This window comes from Bos mutus, chromosome 15 (genome assembly GCF_027580195.1).
Source record: "Bos mutus isolate GX-2022 chromosome 15, NWIPB_WYAK_1.1, whole genome shotgun sequence".
In the NCBI taxonomy this organism is placed as follows: Eukaryota; Metazoa; Chordata; class Mammalia; order Artiodactyla; family Bovidae; genus Bos; species Bos mutus.
The window spans coordinates 5,470,296-5,490,794 of NC_091631.1; the positions used below are offsets into that span (position 1 = coordinate 5,470,296).

General features: G+C 52.5%; 2 protein-coding genes across 5 annotated transcripts in view; one reads left to right on the top strand and one right to left on the bottom strand.

Annotated features, from left to right (window-relative positions):
* CKAP5 (cytoskeleton associated protein 5) overlaps positions 1 to 8,489 on the top strand; it is a 112,256-nt gene extending 103,767 nt beyond the window's left edge. For 3 of the 4 annotated variants that reach the window (XM_070383421.1, XM_070383420.1, XM_070383422.1), the window contains exons 43-44: positions 324 to 475; positions 622 to 8,489. In XM_070383421.1, coding sequence (XP_070239522.1) covers positions 324 to 475; positions 622 to 867 — 398 coding nt within the window. In that variant the 3' untranslated portion in view covers positions 868 to 8,489. The remainder of the gene's footprint in view (positions 1 to 323; positions 476 to 621) is intronic. The other variant, XM_070383419.1, reaches the window with a different exon arrangement.
* On the bottom strand, positions 4,486 to 19,389 carry F2 (coagulation factor II, thrombin). The gene is made up of 15 exons (XM_070383424.1): positions 18,977 to 19,389; positions 18,650 to 18,761; positions 18,142 to 18,305; positions 17,505 to 17,529; positions 17,225 to 17,275; positions 15,741 to 15,846; positions 15,507 to 15,643; positions 13,978 to 14,292; positions 13,548 to 13,682; positions 13,346 to 13,472; positions 12,198 to 12,365; positions 11,523 to 11,696; positions 11,099 to 11,280; positions 4,764 to 4,834; positions 4,486 to 4,629 (listed from the first exon to the last, which is right to left on the bottom strand). Exons 2-15 carry the CDS (start codon positions 18,726 to 18,728, stop codon positions 4,486 to 4,488), a joined length of 1,878 nt encoding a protein of 625 aa, XP_070239525.1. The 5' UTR covers positions 18,729 to 18,761; positions 18,977 to 19,389.
* Between the last annotated feature and the right edge of the window lie 1,110 nt (positions 19,390 to 20,499).

The following is a 20,499-nucleotide window of genomic DNA, read 5'->3' on the forward strand; positions in this document are numbered from 1 at the left end:
CTGGGGTTCCCCTGGTGGCCCAGGGGTTAAGGCTCCTCACTTCCATTGCAGGGAGTGTGGGTTCAACCCCTGTTCAGGGAACTAGATCCCACATGCCACAGGATGAGGCCAAAAAAAAAATTCAATGCTTTTCTCTTAACAGTTTTGGAAGTTCTCATTAAGTATATCTTATGTATTTCAGAATACCTTTTATCACCAACTCCAGGTAGTCATCAGGTAGAGTGGTGCTATTCAAGCCCCAAAGTGTTCCCTTCGGTGGAAGATTTAAAAAGGGCAGTGGGGCAGGGGGTATATATCTGAATACTCCCACTTTTCCCCCTTAGGCATCTCCCCTCAGATGGAGGTCACGTGCGTGCCCACCGCCACAAGCACAGTGTCCTCCTTAGGCAACACAAACGGAGAAGAGGTGGGGCCGTCCGTCTACCTGGAGAGGCTGAAAATCCTCCGGCAGCGATGCGGTCTGGACAATACAAAGGTACTGCTCGTCCCCTGTGGGGCGGGGAGGGTGGTGACCAGCAGAGCAGGCCAGGCTGGCCAGAGAGGCCGCGACCCAGCCTCGGAGTGTATTGCTCCAGAGCCGCCTCCCGACCCGCTTGACAGCACGTCTCCCTCTCTCGACAGCAGGATGACCGACCTCCGTTGACCTCTTTGCTCTCCAAACCAGCAGTTCCCACTGTGGCCTCCTCCACAGACATGCTGCACAGCAAACTCTCTCAGCTCCGCGAGTCGCGGGAGCAGCACCAGCACTCAGACCTGGACTCCAACCAGACCCGCTCTTCAGGAGCCACGACCACCTCCTCCTCCTCCACAGCTAACATTGACGACTTGAAAAAGAGACTGGAGAGAATAAAGAGCAGTCGCAAATGAACCGCCCCGCTCCCCTGGCGCCCTGCAGCTTTAGTTGACTAAACTAGGAGTCCTCATAGTTCCGGCGGCCTCGGCAGGCCTAGTGTGCGCAGGCCGGTTGTGTGTATCATGCTGTGGACCTGGGGGAGGAGCCGTTGGGCACAATCTTTGGCACATCGTCCGCTTCTCTCCGCCAGCATCCTGCCTCTCTAGAAGGCTGTCCGTGTCTTAGTTTAGTGTACAGACCTGTAAACAGCGGGCCTCCTCTCAGCTCAGACTAGTTTCCATATCCTTTTTCTTTTTAATTGCTCATTTGTAAAGTTGTCCTAATCTTTCCTAGCTTTTAACTATTAGAAACTCTTGACTAGTTTTCCTTTGAGTTTGTGAGCTCTTCTCCTTGTAGCCCTGAAGGGTCACTGTATTCTGTATGAATGCATGGCATGAAACAACTAATTTAAGAGTCTTTTATAAATAAAGTTTGCATTAACTATAACTGTGTTCCAAGATGCTCCGTGTCAGGGAGTGTTGGGCAGCTGTCCATTGCCTGTTCTTGAGACCTGCTGGGTGCTCAGCCAGTTGGAGAAAGGATCATCACCGCTCCTTACAGAGCTCTGCGTTTTCTTGGCCCACAGGCTTGATGCTTTCTTTCACTCCTTTGGAATAAGAGGAACTCAACTCTCCTGCTTTCCACATGCAGCTCCTAGGGGGGCAAAGAAATCTTTCCTCCTTGCTTTGAGATTTTCGGTCACGACGCCCATCCCATCATCACCATGGTTCCAGGGAGCTCTTAGGTCTCCTGCCACCTTGCTGCCCGGGCGCGTGTGACCTTGTGCCCACGGACCAGCTGGGCCCCAGCGGTTGTCACAGCACAACTAGACTGGGGGTCACCCTACTAACGGAATACGGAGAGCACAGGGGCTTCCTGCCCGGTCAGCGGAGTCTCTGAATCTAGACTAACAGTTGCTTCACACTCGGTCTCAGTAAAGCCTAGAAATAGAGCCTCCCTGGTGGTCCACTGGCTAAGACTCCGCAGTTCCAAGGTGTCCAGGTTCTATCCCTGGTCAGGGAACTAGATCCCACATGCCTCAACTGAAAATACAACTAGCCACAACTAAGATCTGATAAGGTCAAATAAATCATGTTTAAAAAATAAAAAAGAAATAAACTGAGAATTCACCTCTGCAGTACGTTCCACAAAGCCCCCTTCCACAGTCAGAAAACATTTAAGTCAAAAGAACTTTTCTACACACCTCTTAAGTGGTGTTCAAGAAATGAAAGGGTGATGGGAAATGAATCCTCTACTGATTCTAGTCATGATTTTCAGATGGTCCACCTGCTGCCTGAAATAAAATTAAATTTGCCTCTCCCTTCTAATGGGAACATAGAAGTAAGCCTTTCACTGAAAGGAAGACAGAAGGAATGTATTTAGAAGAATGGCTGTGCTTGGATCTTGAATTAGCAAAGTGGCCATCAGTCTTGTGAGAAGGTACGCCCTTGTTGAAAAAGCAGATTTGGGGTATTACAACTAACAATGCCTTCCCCCTGCTCTGGGCTGCCAAGATCCTACATGCTCACTGAGTTTTCCAGTTTTTACCCTACTTTCTGGTCAACGAGAACCTAAGAATGAGGAACTCAGTCCTAATTCTTCCTTGATGTATTTTTTAAAAATGAGAATGGGAAAAAAGGAGAGGAAGGGGAGAGGTGGATAAAGACACCTACCTTAGGTCCCCTCCAGCCTTAAACCGTGAAATCTAAAGATCTTAGCTCCTAGGCCCAGAAGGTGACCGCCCATGCTCCACCCACCTCTGAGCCCGGGGTTGAGAATCCCGCGTCCTAGAGGTGGTCACCGAGAGATCAGCGTCTCACACCGGAGGCAACTCCCTGGCACACACATCGTAGGCTGCAGTGCCCGCTTCCCTGAGTCAAACATACACCCAACAGGAAGAGCAATACGCCGAGGTCAGCTAGAAACTAGAGCTACGTAGAAGGGCAACGATGTGTCAGAGCTACGAGCCGTCCCGTACACTGCCCTCCGAGCACGGCACACAGGCACGTGCTGTGAAGACACCTTCAAGGTTCCACGGCTCCTAAGACTGTCCAAACCCTGTAAGAATCCACTTCCACAACGTGTTCCCATTTTTTAGGAAAACAAATTACTCCAGTCTGATAACCACGGTGGGAGTGGAAATTCCAGGCAGCAACAACCCCAGCACCTGGCTTTTTCAGGGCCCAGAGAAGGAAGTGGCTGAGGAACTTTCACCACACCAGGCAGCAGGGAGAACAAGAGCAGTGGTGACTCGTGGAGAGCTGACCAGGTGCCAGACGCTCTGCTAAGTACACAATGCCAATGGTCTCCTTTAATCCTCAAAACCTTATTAATGTCATCATATAGATCTTATACATAGGGGAACCGAGGCTCCGGGAAGTCAAGCGACTTAACCGTGGTTATCCCCCCGCCCTTTTTTTTCCCCTCTGCGCTTAGTGGCGGCTTGCAGAATCCTAGTTTCCTGACCATGGATCAAACCTGGGCCCCAGCATTAGAAGCACAGAGTCCTAACCACAGGACCACCAGGGAATTCCCATGATTATCCTTTTTAAGGCTGACGCCAAAATATGGACTTCCCAGGTGGCTCAGATGGTAAAAAAATCTGCCTGCAATGCAGGGCACCTGGGTTTGATCCCTAGGTTGAGAAGATCCCCCGGAGAAGGGAATGGCTACCCACTACAGTATTCTTGCCTAGAGAATTCCATGGACAGAGGAGCCTGGTGGGCTACAGTCCATGGCGTCACAGAGTCCCACGCGACTGAGCGACTAACACTTTCAGGCAGTCTGATGCTAGGGCCCCTACTCCAATCTGCTATCCCACAACCCTTGAGAGTGAAGATGCTTAAAATACCGAGCCTTTGGGGGGCGTAGATCTGATAATTTAATAATCTGTGCTCAGTCACATCCAACTCTGCAGCCCCATGGAGTAGCCAGTTGCATTTCCCAGGCAAGAATATTGGAGAGGGGTGTCACTTCCTACTCCAGGGGATCTTCCCCACCCAGGGAGTGAACTGCCGTCCCCACCTCTTGCCTCTCCTGCGTTGATTGGCAGGGGGACTCTATCTGTAGCGCCACCTGGGACGTCCCTTAAAGACGTTAGATGGATGTAACTACTCCCCCCTCACAAGCCTGCCCTCCTCTTCTCTGGAGGCTTGTCGCAGGACAAGCTCTTCACAGTGCAGCACAGGCCTCAGTATCGCCTATATTTCAAGTCAGACGTAGGCCCTGCGTAGCCGTGTGGCCTTGAACAAGGTACTTCTCCAAGTCTCGGTTTACTACCTCGCGTGAGGATCGCATGAAATAATCCATGGACGCCCCAAGCCTGGAACATCTGAAATGCTAAGTTCAGGCTGCCATGTCCCCTCTCACCTGGCCCTGTTCTAGGGGTGGCAGGTCCCTCACGTGCCGCTTGTCCAGGGGTGGGGCTGGCGCTTCCTGAGCTGCCCCATGAACAGCACTGGGAGTCCCGAGGCTCGTTGATAGAGTCACTTTTATTGAGAAAGATAGTTTTAGGAACAAACCACAAAAATAATTCATTCACTGGATTGGCCTCTGTGATTTTGCAGTGAGGAGCCTGGAATGTGGGTGGCTCCCTAACTTCCTAACCGATCAATGACCTTCTGTATCCACTTCTTCAGGCGGAAGACGTGTGTGTAGAAGCCATATTTTCCATCCCTGTCACAGCCTTCACCCCATGAGACGATGCCCATTTGATACCAGCGGTTGTTATAGGGGCTCTGAGGAAGAAATATGGGGTTTCCAATAGAGTCAAGTCCAAGGTAGGGTCAATTGATTGTTCCTGAATCCTCGGGTCCCTCCCGTCCACCCAGAAGGATCTCCCCACCAGTTCCGGGCCTTCGGAGACGCTTACCTTCATGACGAAGGGTCCCCCGCTGTCGCCCTCACAAGCGTCCCCTCGTTTGCCTTCACCAGGCTTGTAACCTTGAGAGAGAACCGCAGTGCTCAGGGAGTGACCAGCTCACGCTCCAGCCAGAGTGCCCCCCGACTGCTAGCCCTCCCTGACTGCGCATTGCCTCCCCGCACACATCCAACCCAGGCAGGTTTTGTCAGCTCTGTCTGCAACATGCAGCCCCAGTCCAGCCACTCTCGCCACTTCCGCACCCGGGCCCATCACACACCACTTTCTCCCTGAACCGCTGCTTTCTCTGCCTCTCCTTTCGCTGCCTCCAATCCAGTCTCCACCCAACAGGCAGAGTGACTTACAAAACCCACCAGACTGACAGGCAGCTGAGAAGAATGGCAGCTGCCTTTATCCAAACATCCCCAACACCCTCCACAAACAACACAGAGGAACTTAAAGAACAATAGACGCTACACCATTGACATACGTGTAACCCAGAGAACACCCAGACTTCAAGCCGCTTTTATGTATCTAAAGGCTAACGTGTTAGTCGCTCCGCTGTGTCCAGCTCTCTGCAAACGCACGGACTGACGCCCACCAGGCTCCTCTGTCCGTGGAATTCTCCAGGCAAGAATACAGGAGTGGGCTGCCATTCCCTTCTCCAGGGGACCTCCCCAACCCAGGGATCGAACCCACGTCTCCCGCTTTGCAGGCAGGTTTGCAGGTTCTTTACCATCTGAGCCACCAGAGAAGCCCATTAGTTAGATACATCAATTAATGTACATTTACTAATGTATCTAACTATACATTTAATATCAAAACTTATGTGGAGATGAGGAGGGAAAAATACTAGATCAAAGAAATAGACGCATATGAGTTAGGAATCTTGTAAATAACCCCAGATCTGCAAAATGAATAGATGAAAACCAAGTAGATCTATACAAAGACACAACAAGACAACAATGAATATGAACAAAAATAGCTCAGCTAACAAAAATTCCGCAAACACAAACATGAAACAGAAGAAAACTGTGACTGAATTAAGTGTCACGTGGGGAATTCCCTGATTGCCTAGAGGCTAGGATTCCAGGCCTTCATTGCCGTGACCCCGGTTCAATCCCCGGTCAGGGAACTGAGGTCCTGCAAGCTGCACGATACGGCCAAAAACGAGACAAGATATCCTCAAGCAAAATTTTGGTATGTGAAAAAGAATGAATCAGAAATTCAAAAATTAAATGGATAAAACAACAGTAAGTAGTTAAAAGCAGAAAGTGGTTGAAATGGAACTCAGACTAAGGAAAGAAAGGAAGCAACGGGACAGAATTAATATGTACAATATAGTCCAAGAAAACTTCATAGAAATAAAAGATCAGATGTGCATATTGAAAGGACCCACTGGGAGCCTGGCAAAGCTGATCTAAAACACTCAACTCTAAGACCTAGTCTAAAAAATTGAGACTTCAAAGATGAAGAAAATACCTTCAAGGCCTCCAAGCAAAAAAACCAACTCCCTTGCAAGAGCAAAAGAATTACACTTGGCATCAGACTTTGAAAACAACATCCAAAGTAAGTAAAAATAAATTCAAGGGAGGAAAACTTAAACCATGGATTTCAAATCCAATGCTGCTGAACTTGAGGTATCAAAGCTACAGAAAACCAGTTAGTTACATACAAGAACTCAGGAAATTCTTTACCCATAACCCTCTTGAAAAATCTACTAGTGAAAAGCTTCATCCAACCAGGAGATGGATGCTTCAACAAAAGGGCTGATTAACTGCCAACAAGTAGAAAAAATACAATGAAAAGTATGAGAGGAGAAAAGAAAGAAGAAAGCACACTCCCTCTTATTGACTCCCTCCTATTGACTACACAACAATTCAGCGTCAGTTTCAGTTCAGTTGCTCAGGCGTGTCCAGCTCTTTGCAACCCCAGGGACCGCAGCACACCAGGCTTCCCTGTCCACCACCAACTCCCAGAGCTTGCTCAAACTCAAGTCCACTGAGTCGAAGATGTCATCCAACCATCTCATCCTCTGTCGTCACCTTCTCCTCCCACCTTCAATCCTTCCCAGCATCAGGGTCTTTTCCAGTGAGTCAGTTCTTCACATCAGGTGGCCAAAGTATTGGAGTTTCAGCTTCGGCATCAATCCTTCCAACGAACACTCAGGACTGATTTCCTTTAGGATGGACTGGTTGGATCTCCTTGCAGTCCCAGGGACTCACAAGAGTCTTCTCCAACACCACAGTTCAAAAGCATCAATTCTTCAGTGCTCAGCTTTCTTTATAGTCCAACTCTCACATCCATACATGACTACTGGAAAAGCCATAGCTTTGACTAGACAGACCTTTGTTGACAAAGTAATGTCTCTGCTTTTGACTATGCTGTCTAGGTTGGTCATAACTTTGCTTCCAAGGAGTAAGCGTCTTTTAATTTCATGGCTGCAGTCACCATCTGCAGTGATTTTTGGAGCCCAGAAAAAGTCAGCCACTGTCTCCACTGTTCCCATCCACACAACAATTAAAAGACTAGAAGAAACTAAGGGCGTTTCAAAAAGGGGAAAAGACCAAAGATAATGACCAGAGCAAAAGTGCAACCCTTCCTAGTTATATGGAATGGTTTGAAACAGCTCACAACATCAACAACACATTTGGATCAGGAACTGCCGATGGGCGTACAGTGCAGTGGTGGTTCAAGAAGTTTTGCAGAGGAGACGAGAGTCTTGAAGATGAGGAGCATAGTGGCCAGCCATTGGAAGCTGACAAAACAATTGAGAGGATCATCAGAGCTGATCCTCTTACAGCTACACGAGAAGAGGCTGACAAACTCAGCATCAGCCATTCAACAGTCGTTGGGCATTTGAAGCAAATTGGAGAGGTGGAAAAGCTCAGTAAGTAGGTGTCTCATGAGCTGACCACAAATCAAAAACATCGTCTTCTCTTACTCCACACAAAAACAGCTAATCATTTCTCGACTGGATTGTGATGTGCTCAATGAGTGGATTTTATGTGACAACCAGCGATGACCAGCTCAGTTGCTGAACCAAGAAGAGGCTCCAAAGCACTTCCCAAAGCCAACTTGCACCAAAAAAGGTCACGGTCACTGTGTGCTGGTCTGCTGCCCGTCTGATCCGCTACAGCTTTCTGAATCCCAGAGAAACTGTTACATCCGAGACGTATGCTCAGCAAATTGACGAGATGCACCAAAACTGCACACCTGCGCTGGCATCGCTCAGCAGAAAGGGCCCGATTCTTGGTGACAACACTCAACCGCACACTGTACAACCCAGCTTCAAAAGCTGAGCGAACTGGGCTCAAGTTTTGCCTCATCCATCACATTCATCTGACCTCTCGCCAACCAACGACCATGCCTTCAAGCATCTCAACGACTCTTTGCAGGGAATAATGCTGCCACAACCAGGAAGAGGCAGAAAACGCTTTCTGAGAGTTCACTGAATCCTGAAGCACGGATTCTTATGCTACAGGAATAAGCAAACTTATTTCTCACTGACAAAAACATGTTGATAGTAATGGTTCCAATTTTGATTAATAAAGATGTGTTTGAGCCTAGCTATAATGATTTAATGGAGAAGGAAATGGCAACCCACTCCAGTGTTATTGCCTGGAGAATCCCAGGGACGGAGGAGCCTGGTGGGCTGCCGTCTATGGGGTCGCACAGAGTCGGACGCAACTGAAGTGACTTAGCATAATGATTTAAAATTCGTGATCCAAAACCACACACACACAAAAAAAAGGCAACTACATTTGCACCAACCTATTAATACTTCCTACACTGATCCTACAAAGTCATCCATGAGGGGTAGAACAACTTCTAAACTCCTGTTCATGTCGACATTTTGACTTCTTTCCATGAATCACAAATGTTCTTAATGGCATCTAGAATGGTGAGTCCTTTCCATAAGCTTTTCAATTTACTTTGCCCAGATCCATCAGAGGAATGACCATCTCTGGCAGCTATAGCCTTATGAAATGCATTTCTTAAAATCCTAAGACTTGAAAGCCAAAACCACTTCTTGACCCATGGGCTGCAGACTGGATATTATGTTAGCAGGCATGGAAACATTAATCTTGTGGGGTGTCTTCATCAGAGCTCTTGGGTAACCAGGTGCATTGTCAAGGAGAAGGAATATTTTGAAAGGAATCTTTTTCTGAGCATCAGTCTCAACAATGGACTTAAAACACTCAGTAATCTATATTGTAAGCAGATGCGCTGTCATCAGGCTTTGCTGTCCCATTTAGGGAACACAGGAAGAGAAGATGTAACATCATTCTGAAGGGCTGGTGGCTCAAGTGGTAAGAATCTGCCTCCAATGCAGAAGACCTGGGTTTGATCCCTGAGACAGGAAGATTCTCTGAAGAAAGAAATGGCAACCCATTCTAGTACTCCTGCCTAGAAAAATCCATGGACAGAGGAGCCTGGCTGGCTACAGTCCATGGGGTCACAAAGAGTTGGACATGACTGAGCGACTAACTCTTTAAGGGCCCTAGGATTTTCTTAAGGGTAAAGGAACATTGGCTTCAACTTTAAGTCACCAGCTGTATCAGCCCCTAACAAGAGAGCCAGTCTATCCTTTAAAGCTTTGAAGCCAGGCACTGACTTCTCCTCTTAACTATGAGAGTCCTAGAGGGCATCTTCTTCCAGGATGAGGCGCTTTCGTCTGCACTGGAAATCATCGGTTTAGTACAGTCATTGTCATGAATTATCTTAGCTGAATCCTCTGAATAACTTGCTGCTTCACCTTGCACTTGGATGTTATGAAGATAGCTTCTTTCCCTAAACCTCATGAATCAATCTCTGCTAGCTTCTAAGTTTTGGCTTAAGGGAATGTTGTGGCTAATTCTATCCAGACCATTAACACTTTCTTCATGTCACTAATCAGGCTGTTTTGCTTTCTTATCATTTATATGTTCACTATAGTAGCACTTTTTTTTTGGTGGGGGGGTGGGTCACACTGCATAGCATGCAGCATCTTAGTCCCCTGACCAGGGATTGAGCCTGTGCCCCTGCAGTGGAAGCGTGGAATCTTAACCACTGAACCGCCAGGGAAGTCTCTAGAAGAGCACCTTTACTTTCCCTTTAGAAGTTTTCCTTTGCACTTACAGCTTGGCTAACTGTTTGACACAAGAGGCCTAGGTTTACATGCCTTGCTCCTTAAGCTTAATCATTTCTAGCTTTTGATTTAAGATGAGACAGATGCAGCTCTTCCTTTCACTTGAACCCTTAGAGGCTATGGTAGCCTTATTAACTGGCCTAATTGCTATAGTGTTGTGTCTCAGAGAATAGAGGCCAGAGGAAAGAGGGGCAGTCAGAACAGAGTTTGCTATCTATATGGGTGTAGCTCCTGATGCCCCAAAACAATTACAATAGTAACATCTGATCACAGATCACCATAACAAATATAATAATGATGAAATAATTACACATTGTAAGAATTACTAAAATGTCCAGAGGGATGGTATGGGGAGGGAGGAGGGAGGAGGGTTCAGGATGGGGAACACATGTATACCTGTGGCGGATTCATTTTGATTTATGGCAAAACCAATACAATATTGTAAAGTTAAAAAATAAAATAAAATTTTTTAAAAAAATTACTAAAACGTGACACAGAAACATGAAGTGAGCAAATGTTGGTAAAATGGCTCCCGTAGACTTGACTCAAACCTTCAATTTGTACAACAAACAAAAAAAACCCACAATATCTGGGAAGGGCAATAATGCAAAGCAAAAACCTAAGCACCCATCTACAAATGAACAGATGAAGAAGATATAGCATATACATACACACACACACACACAATATTACTCAGCCTTTAAAAAAGAATGAAATTCTGCCATTTGCCATAACATGGCTGGACCTAGAGGGCAGCGTGCTTAGTGAAATAAGAAAGACTGACAGGGACAAATACCGTGTTATCACTTATCTGTGGAATCCAAAAAATAAAACAGATGAATATAATGAAACAGAAACAGACCCACTGACAGAGAACAAACTAGGAATTGCCAGCAGGGAGAGGGAGGTGCGGAGGGGCAAGACGGGGCTGGGGGTTAAGAGAGAGAAACTACCACATCCCATCTAAATAACCAAGATACACTGGCCAGCGCAGGGAAATACAGCCATCATTTTGTAATAGCTTTAAATGGAGTATAAGCTATCGACACACTGAATCACTGTGTTGTACACCTGACACTAATATTGTGTATCAACTATGTTCAAATAAAATGTGTAATACACAAGCAAATAAAGCGAAGCCAGGCCTTGAACACAGGCCTGCGCTGTTAACAGGTCTCATCCTCCCACCGCAGCCCCGCCCGCCCAGGGCACTTGCCGGCACAGAACATGTTGTCGGTGATGCGGATCCGGGTGGAGGCCTTGCACACCGGCCGCTCCACGAGAGGCAGGTTGACCACCTGGAGGACGCTGGGCTGCACCTCGGCCACGCTGGTGGTCCACGTCTCCCTCCGGTTGCCCCAGCCCGTCACCCGCCCTTTGAACCCAGCGTGGAGCAGCCTTTGGGGAAGGGAGAAGGACCCAGTGAGAACACACCCGCCCAGGAGCCTCCTGGCCCCAACACCACCCCGTAGAGACCCGAGCCTAAGACCCCCGTGGCAGGAAGGCCCGAGGCCTGGAAATGGGAAGGAGCTTCGGCAAGGCGACAGGATGTCAGAGTTGGGCCCAGAACCCAGCCCAGGCCCCCTCAGCCTCAAGCCGCCCCCTCCACCACCCCCCCGCTGCCCTCCTGGCTGCCCAACTTGGCTGCTGTCTGCTTGTCGGGCAGGCACACAGGGTGGATGTAGTCGGATAACTCGATGGGCCTCTTGAGCTTCAGCAGGGCGATGTCCCGGTCCAGATTCTCCTTCCAGTTGTACCTGGGGTGGATGTAGATCTTGTCCAGCATGGAGATCTTTTCAACCTTCCGCTCATACCTGTGCAGACCCCAGCAGAGAAAAAAGAGAAGCTGCAGGCCACCCAGGGAGGTCGGCAGATTCCTCAAGGAGGCAAACTGCCTGCCCTCAGGGGCTGGAAGTCAGGGTAAACAGCGGACCAGCTCCCGCCTTGGCAGGCCCCAGGCAGCTTCTTCTCAGCCTGAAGCTGCCCCGGGGCTTCAGGATCAAGCAGCCCAGGCAGTAGCGGGAGGGACACAGGCTGCAGGCCCTGACCCAAACGACCTCTACTCAGGGCTCACGCCTGGGCCGCGGCGTCCTGATGCCTGGGGGGCGCCAAGGGCAGGCCAGGACTCTGCTCTCTGCCAAGCCTTTTAGTTTCCCTGTCCCCAGGTCCAAGCTTTAGTCAGGACATGGCCAAATCGACTTTACAGTAGGGACTGCTGGGTTTTCTACCGTGAGAGACGTACACAGACATACCCCGGTGTCTCAGAGCCACGGGGCCCGCACAGTCCCGCCGCACACCTGGGGGCCCCTCCGCACCTGGTGCGGGAGTGCTTGCCGATGCGCACCAGCAGGTCATCCACGGTGAAGTTCTTGTCCCAAGGCGGGTACAGGAGACAGTGGGCAGCCGTGAGGACCCAGCGGTCACTGATGAGGCTGGCCCCACAGAGCAGCTCCTGGGGACTCTTACGAAAGAGCATCACCTGCCTGAGGCGGGAAGCCGGAAGCATTAGGTGGTGGCAGGGTTGGGCGGGGGGCTGCCCCATTCACCAGCCCTACAAGCAGAAAGGTCCATCTTAGTCAAAGCTATGGTTTTTCCAGTGGTCATGTATGGATGTGAGAATTGGACCATAAAGAAGGCAGAGCGCTGAAGAATTGATGCTTTTGAACTGTGGTGTTGGAGAAGACTCTTGAGAGTCCCCTGGACAGCAAGGAGATCCAACCTGTCAATCTAAAGGAAATAAATTCTGAATATTCATTAGAAGGACTGATGCCGACCCTGCAGTCCTTTGGCCACCTGATGCGAAGAGCTGACTCACTGGAAAAGACCCTGATGCTGGGAAAGATTGAGGGTGGGAGGAGAAGGGGACGACAGAGGATGAGATGGTTGGATGGTGTCACCGACTCAATGGACATGAGTTTGGGCAAACTCTGGGAGATAGTGAAGGACAGGGAAGCCTGGCGTGCTGCAGTCCATGGGATTGCAGAGAGTTGGACACGACTTAGTGACTGAACAACAAAAACAAGCGGAAAGTCCCAAGTTTAAGAACTAATTAGAGCTAACTGCTGGGCCCAGACCCCAGCTTGACCTGGCCACCCTTGGGGACAGGGCATCCATGTGACACGAAGAGGCAGCCACCTGGATTTTGCTTCCCCCGCATTGAGCTTTTTCCAGGCCACAGTTGGCACAGCCTAGCAGAGAATCAAAGAACTGGAATCGAGTCCTGCTATGTAACCCATTCACTAACAGCATCATTTAGACGAGTCCCTTAAGCGCTCTGAGCCTCAGCTTCACCATCTGATTTGGAGAAGTAACAAACCCAAATCTAAGTAGGTGACAGTGAGGATTGATGCGATGCTGGTGTGGCTAGGTTACCAGTGGAGCCTAAGTCTGTGAGCGCGGAGAAGGCTCCGGGGCGCGTGGTGGGGGGCGGGGAGAGGGCACGGGGGAGGCGAGGAGCACGCACCAGGGCGAGAGGCCAACCTCCGCGTCCTGACCCTCCACGATGCGCCCCTCGATGTAGGACTCGAAAAGCTCCTTCTCCGTTTGGTCCTGCAGCTGCTTCTTCTCGAACAGGGGTCGCAGGCCACAGTCTAAGGGGCAAGCGGGACCGTGAGAGGTGGAGCGCCGCCGCGCCCCGCCCGCACGCCGTGACCCCCACACCTTACCGGCCTCCCCGGCGCCAAAGGTCTTCTCGTTGAAGAAGGGCTGGAAATGGTCCTCAGACGTGCGTCCCTCGATGGCCGCGTCCGGGTCCGGGTCCTCACCCAGCCTGTCTCCCAGGTCTCCATCCACCGGCTCCCCTGCAGGGACCCAGACACGGGCTGCGGCTGGGCCGGGCCATGCCACACCCGCTGCCTGGACTGCCCCCAGCCCGCACCCCGGGGAGGCCGTGTGGCGGCGGTTAAGAGCCCACCTTACTAGCGAACCGCAGCTCGCGGGCCTCACTGGCCTCAGCTGTGGGCAGGGGCTAGGCTCGCCCCTACCTGGCTCAGGAAGGCCCTGTGCCCACGTGGGAAGCCCGAGGCCAGGGAAGGCTCCTCTCCCGCTCTGACCGCCAGGCCCCGTCCTCTCTCGGCCCCGGCCCTGCCCTCTCACCGCAGTAGTTCAGGTCACAATACTCAAAGTCGCCAGGCTGGTCGGCCACGTAGCACCAGGCGCCCTCCTCGTCCCCGTCTGGGTTGCGGCAGAAGTTCTCCGCCAGGGGCACGGCCGGGTTGAAGTCCTGGTCCTTGCTCAGGGCCTTGGCCTGCTCGCTGCTCCAGGCAAGGCAGCGGGACCCGCGTGTGGTCACCGCCAGCCGCCCCCGGTACTCCCGGCCGCGGTCCGGGACGCATGTTTCCAGTAGAGGCGACTGACTGGTGGTGGAGCCTCCCGACCGGGGGATCACCTCCACTGTGACTCGGTCCTGGCCTGGTGGGTGAGGAGAGAGAGGGGGCAGAGAGCGTTGGACCACAGTGGAGCCAGACAGGATGGGAAGCTCTGCCCCCTGACCTTTGACCTGTACGATGTCAAGTCACTTAACCTCTCTGAGCCGCATTCGGCTTGCCTGTGAAAGGGATCTCTAATGAGGTTTTTTTTTGCAGGGTTGTTGAGATTTAAACAAAAGATATGGCGCAAGTGTCTGGGGCGTGACTAGCCAGGGATGGTACCCAGGTTTCACCTCCTGCGCTATCTGTACTCTACTGCTAGTGCCCGCCCAGAGTCTAAGGGATTCTGTGTTTTCACAAAGACCCAGTACGAAAGACAGCTGGATCGACTGAGGATGACAAAAGAGAGCAACCCATGTTTGCTAGATTGAGTTACTGGCACTAATTCTTTATCCCTGCCTGAATCCACACCCTCTGTCCTGTTATTTTATAAACAAAGCGTAGCCTCCACCTCTCAACCTTGGCCTTGATCACTTGACTTGCTCTGGCCAAAGGCATGTGGGCAGAACTGACTGCCAGTGTCTGTGCTTCTGTTCACTGATTGGTATTTCTGCCATCCCCACGGAAGAAGCTGCAGCCTTTCTGCCTCCCTCACCGTGGAAGAGCAGACCTAGACCCACCCACCCGAGGAGCTGAGCTCAGCTGGACCCACTGTTTGAAGCGGGGCCCCCCACCGAGCCCAGCCTACATCTGGACCCCACAGACGCATGAGCGAGTGTGGCTGCAAGGAGCAGAGCCACCCCAGCCGACCCCAGCAGACACTTAAAAAATACACGCTTACTGGTGTCTGCCCCCGAGCTTTTGTGGCTTGTTGGTCATTTTGTGGGCTCTGCGGCACTATTGTGACTATAGCTAGCTGCCACGAGATGGGAATTAATAATGAGAATCATGCAGGGCTGGACTGTACGAGGCTTGCTGTTGGCACTCAAAAAAGGGCATGTGGACTGAGATGGTTAGGAAGGGCTTCCTGGAGAGAAGAAGGCCCGGAGCAGGAAGGAAAGCATATTTAGAACGAGCCACGTCCTGGATTGTAATGAAGCAAAAGCTGTGGAGGGAGAGGAGGAGGCTGGAAGTGGACTCGCTCTGGCCTCCTGACGTCACTAACCGGAAAGTGTCTAACTAACCCGGGTCAGAGGGCGCTGGCATCTCGATTCCCGTCCTGGCTGTGGCCTTGGGCCACCGACCGCCCCCGCTCACCGCACACGGGGACGCTGCACTCTTCTCTCCGCAGAGTCGGGGATGTGGTGTAGCACCAGGGCCCAGTAATGCTGCCATCCGGGTTGCGGCAAAAATTCTCCCGCAGGTCAGCCCCCGGGTGGGTGGTAGAGTTGATTCTGGAATAGAAAGCATCTCAGCAAGAAGCCCGCCCCCGCCACCCGCAGTGTCTCCTCGCCCCCGGCGTCTCAGCAGACAGGCCTGCCCGTCACTCACTCTGGCTTATGTGGGTAGCGACTTCTCCACAGCTGGCACTCGATGCCTGACCGGGTGACGCTCACGTTCCCTCGGTAGTTCATCCCCACACCTTCAGCGCAGTTTCCTGCGGAGACCCCAGTCCAGGTGTCTGCCGCTGAGGACTTGTCCACCCGCCCTTCTCTCCTCGTAAAGCTCTGTTGGTCCCTCCCCTCCAAGCTACTTCTGCTCCATGACCCTTAACTTGCCTTTACTCAGCACTTCCTTTGTACCCAGCAGGCACCCAACATTGACTGAGCGCCCCCTGTGTGACAGCCATGTGCCAGGCGCTGTGCCCGGGACCAAGAACACAGCGATGAATAAGGCGGTCGGAGCCACGATAGGTCCCTGCCCTCACGGAGCTCATATCCAGCGGCTCCCCACCACGGACTGAAAGCGTGAACAAGGTCCTTAGAATCTGGCCCTGGTCTGCCTGTCCTGTTGTCTTCGTCCTCCAGCCTAAGGGCCTTTGCGTATGCTTTTGCACACGCCTTGGCCTTGGCCTTGGCCTGCTTTCCTGTTTATTCATCAGTGCATCCCACCCATACAAGTAAAACTACTCCTGGGGAGTGGTCCTTGATTCTGCCAGCTAACGAAACTCTCCCTCTTCTGGAATTCTCTGGGCACCTGGAACAGAACTTTTCCATCAATTAATTTGATGTTTTGTATTTTTGCTTTCCTATGAAACTATGAGCTTCCTCATTCTCTTAAAATTCCCAGCACTTGACCATAGAGCTTGACAGATTGCAGAGATTTGATGAGAGGTCTACTGAATAAACCCTTAACCCACGAAAGCGTGGCCAGTGGTTAAAGCTGTGCTGCGGGGCCTACTGCCATACTAATGGTGTATTCGGGACGCGATGGAGGAGGGATGATGTGCCCGGGAGGCCTGGCAGGGTGGTGCATTTGCACTAGTTCCTGAGGGGCGGCTCGGGGTGGGGTGGTTCCCCAGTGAGGGCTCTCCGGGGGAGATAATCGTGCTAACAGGGGCCAGGATCTGACATATCTTGGCCTGTTTAGAGAAATGCTTGCTTTCAGGAAGCGGGGGCTCTGGGTTCAGGGTTGGTGAGATGGGAGAGAAGGCTAGAAGGGAAGGTTAAGGTCAGAACCCACTAAGTTCACCAGGCTAAGAAGCCTGTGCTTTATTCTGGGGACAACAGGGGCGGTGTTGGAGAATGAATGTGACGTTATCGAAGCTCTGCCTTAGGGACACGGGGAAGACTGATTGGCATGGGCAGGGGCTTGGCTGAGAATGAGGCCTTAGCATTAACTCATGACGCGTTCATTCATTTCCTCCTCCACAATGAATCATCGCACGGATGATTGCCAGGCATACAGCCAGGGGCAAAGACGCATCCTTGACCTCAGGAACAGAAAGGCCACCGTCCCCCACCCCCGGGCCTCGACTCCTACCCCACCCCTACTTTGCACACGGGGGTCTCCCCACCCCCATGTCAGTTCCTCACCTTCCAGACATTCATTGAGCTTTTCTCGAGGATTTCTCGCTGACTCACAAGCTAGAAAAGACCCAGAGACACCACTGAGATTGAGGTGGGGACAGGACAAGTAAAGGGTAGGACAGCGCTCAGAAACAGAGGGGCGGGCAGACGATGGAAGGAAGGGAGGAACGAGGCAGGGGCGCAGGGATGGGCGGCTGGGCGGACCAGAAGCCTCTCTGGGGTGGAGCACTCTGCAGCTGGGGTCCCCAGGACTCCCCTCCCAGAGCAAAGTCTTCCGCGTGTTCACCTGTGTACTTGGCCCAGAACGCATCCTGAAAAACAAGGCTGAGTATGAGGCTGTGCCAGGATCCCTTTTGCTTTTTAGAGTCAACTTTGTCTTCTCCCTATACGCCCCCCTTTCCCTTACTCTGGTTACTCCCCGGGGACATGAGGGGAGCTGCCTGTACCCCTCCACCCTCCCAGGTCAGCCAAGACCGAAAGGGATTTCTGTCGGGGGGGTAAACTGGCGGAGGGGCCCAGGCGGAGCCCCGGGGAAGGGAAGGCTGCTCAGGGCTCCTGGGACACTGAGCCCCACGCCTGACGGGAGCCCCAGCACCCCAGGGCACAGAAGTCACAGCAGACCTAAAGCTGAGCCACGCGGCCAGCGCCAGCCGCTCCAGAGATCCCAACGCAGACAGACGGCTAAAGACTGAGGAGTCCCCTTCCCTCGAAGCCCTGGAGCCTTGCCGGACCCTGGGGCCTTGACAGAGCCAAGGCGCTGGGCCCTCCCAGAGAGACCGAGCTGTTCACCCCAGCGGCCCAGTGAAGCAGGGCCCACACGACGCGATCAACAGAAAGCTGCCGGGTTCCTCCATCCCCGCCTCTGTGCTCCTGCAGCTGGGACCCCTTGGAGGGAGCCAGGACCTGCCTCACCGGGGCCTCACCGTGGCACTGAGAGACTCCAGGGCCTCGAAGGCCTCCTCGCGGCTGCATGGCTCCTCCAGGCACTCTCGCTCCAGGTTGCCCTTCCGCACCTCCTCTAGGAAGCCCTTGTTGGCACGGCGGGCCCTCTGGAGCAGCGAGGATGCTTGCTGATGGGCCAGGAACACTGCAGGGGGGAGGAGGGTGGGACGATGGCCACCGTGGGGGCAGGAGGCAAGCTCTGCTGGCTTCCGAAACGGGGGAGGGGGACTCCGGGATGGCGGCAGGCCCCGGAAGGCTGCTAATGGCAGCCCACTAGCCCTCTCCTTTCATGGGTCACCCCCAGCCCACCTTCCATATTGCCTGAGAGCAGTAGTCACTGTCTGTCCGGCCCGGAGCGGCCGTGTCCTTCCCTGAGCTGGACATGGTGAGGATCTGGGGACCAGCCCTGTTTCTCTCGGTGGAGACCCCCAGCCCACAGACCCACACCGCAGTCCGCCAGCCTATCACAGCTTCCAGCGCCCCCCTTACCATGCTGGCTGTGCACGAGGCTGAACAGGGCAGCCAGGGCCAGGCAGCCAGGCAGCCGCGGGCCTCGGACGCGCGCCATGGTGTATCCGCTCCGGCACTCTGCGGGCTGGTCCTGACCCCACCGGGTTAATGTTGAACCAACGTGAAGAAATCAGCCGGGAAGCGGAGGTCAGCGGGTCAGGGCCATAGGAACACGTGGATGGAGAGCCCACCCCCGCCATCCTGGGAGGAAGCCCCAGAGCGGAGCCCAGAGGTGCTGCCACCATCCAGCCTCTCCCTCTCCGGGGTCAGTGGGGTCACAGGGTTCTCCTGCAGGCTCCTTCCTACCTAACACACGGTGATGGTTGCTTTGACCTCTGTGAGCCTGTCTCCTCCTCTGGGCGGTGGGGAGAGTGTCCTGCTGTAGAGACTGAAGGAGATTCTTAATTTAGAGGGGAGCTTAGTGAGCAGCAGCTGTGTGCAGGAAAGCCTGCGGGGAGGGCTGTGGAGTCCACCGTCCACATGTAAGGAAATGGAGGGCAGGGTGTGGCCAGATGGGAGCCGGGGGCAGGGCCAGCCACCCGGCCGCACACGGAGGGTCCCACGTCCCCGCCCTGCCTGGGAGCTGGGGAGGCGTGTTTGTGTGTAGCGGTTGCCAGGAGGAAGAGTCGGGCCCTGGGCCTCCCAGGCCTCTGGTCTATCTTCGTTCCCAGGTCACCCAGGACCGGTGGCCTGCAGGGGCAGCTCATACCCCCACACCCACTGACCTCCAGGGCAGGGCCCTCCCTCTCCCCCGGCCTGTCTGCCCTGGGGCCGGGCCTCCCCCATTCCCCGATTGCAGTATGAAAGGTAAATATTAGTCCTGGGTCTAATTAGGACAGAGGGCCAAAGAGCAGGAACACAGGGAGCACGGGTTTTTGCCTCGCCATCCTCTGGGCCTAGCCGTTTGGGGTCTGGACTGAGGTCATGTCCAGTGTGGGAAGATCGCAGGGAGAGGCCCAGGGCAGAGCGGGGGATGGAGGGGTGGCAGGGAACTAGCGACCAGGGCTCCAAGGAGTCAGCTCAACTCCTGGGTGGCCCCGTTCCACTGTATATATATATTTACGTTATACACGCACTCATTCCTACTTTTCTATGTGTTTTAAAAACTGAGGTTTAGCTTGAATACAACAATGTTGAAACAACTCACAGCGTTTCACTCAAACTGTTATTATACACACACTCACGTGACCACCACCAACTCAAGAAGAGGACGTTTCCAGCCCCCAACAGACTCCTTTGAGTCATTCCTGAGATAATCACTACTCTAACCACCATCATTATTACCATAGATCAGTGTTCCTACTTTTGCACTTCATGTAAACCAAAACCACCAGCATATACCTGTTTGGCTTCTCTCACTCAGCACGTCTCTGAGGTTCACCTCCACTGCGTATATCAGCAATCTGCTCTTTTTAAAGCTGTGTAATATTTCATTGCATGAATATTGCAATTTCATTTACACATTCACCTGGTGGGCTTCTTGGGTGGTGCTAGTGGTAAAGAACCCACCTGACAATGCAGGACGCGTAAGAGACACGGGTTCGATCCTTGGGTTGGGAAAATCCGCTGGAGAAGGAAATGGCAACCCACTCCAGCATTCTTGCCTGGAGAATCTCAAGGACAGAGGGGCCAGAATTAGGCCTCCATGCGGGGCTATAACGAATGGTACTGCTGTGGATGTTCGTGGACAGGTCTCTGGTGTAGATGAGCACTGATTTGTGTTGCATACAGAAGATCCAGGATGGGTCCCAAGGCAGGCATTTGTTTTGATTGAGACACTTTGATAAATAGTCGTCCTGAGTGGTTGTACTGGTTTATACTCCCACCAG

Coding starts and splice junctions, on each gene's coding strand:
- F2 (XM_070383424.1), bottom strand. CDS start 18,728: ATGGCGCGCGTCCGAGGCCCGCGGCTGCCTGGCTGCCTGGCCCTGGCT. Junction 17,530..18,141: donor TGGAGTCTCTCAGTGCCACG/GTGAGGCCCCGG, acceptor CTTGTTTTTCAG/GATGCGTTCTGGGCCAAGTA. Junction 15,644..15,740: donor CGCTACCCACATAAGCCAGA/GTGAGTGACGGG, acceptor TTTCTATTCCAG/AATCAACTCTACCACCCACC.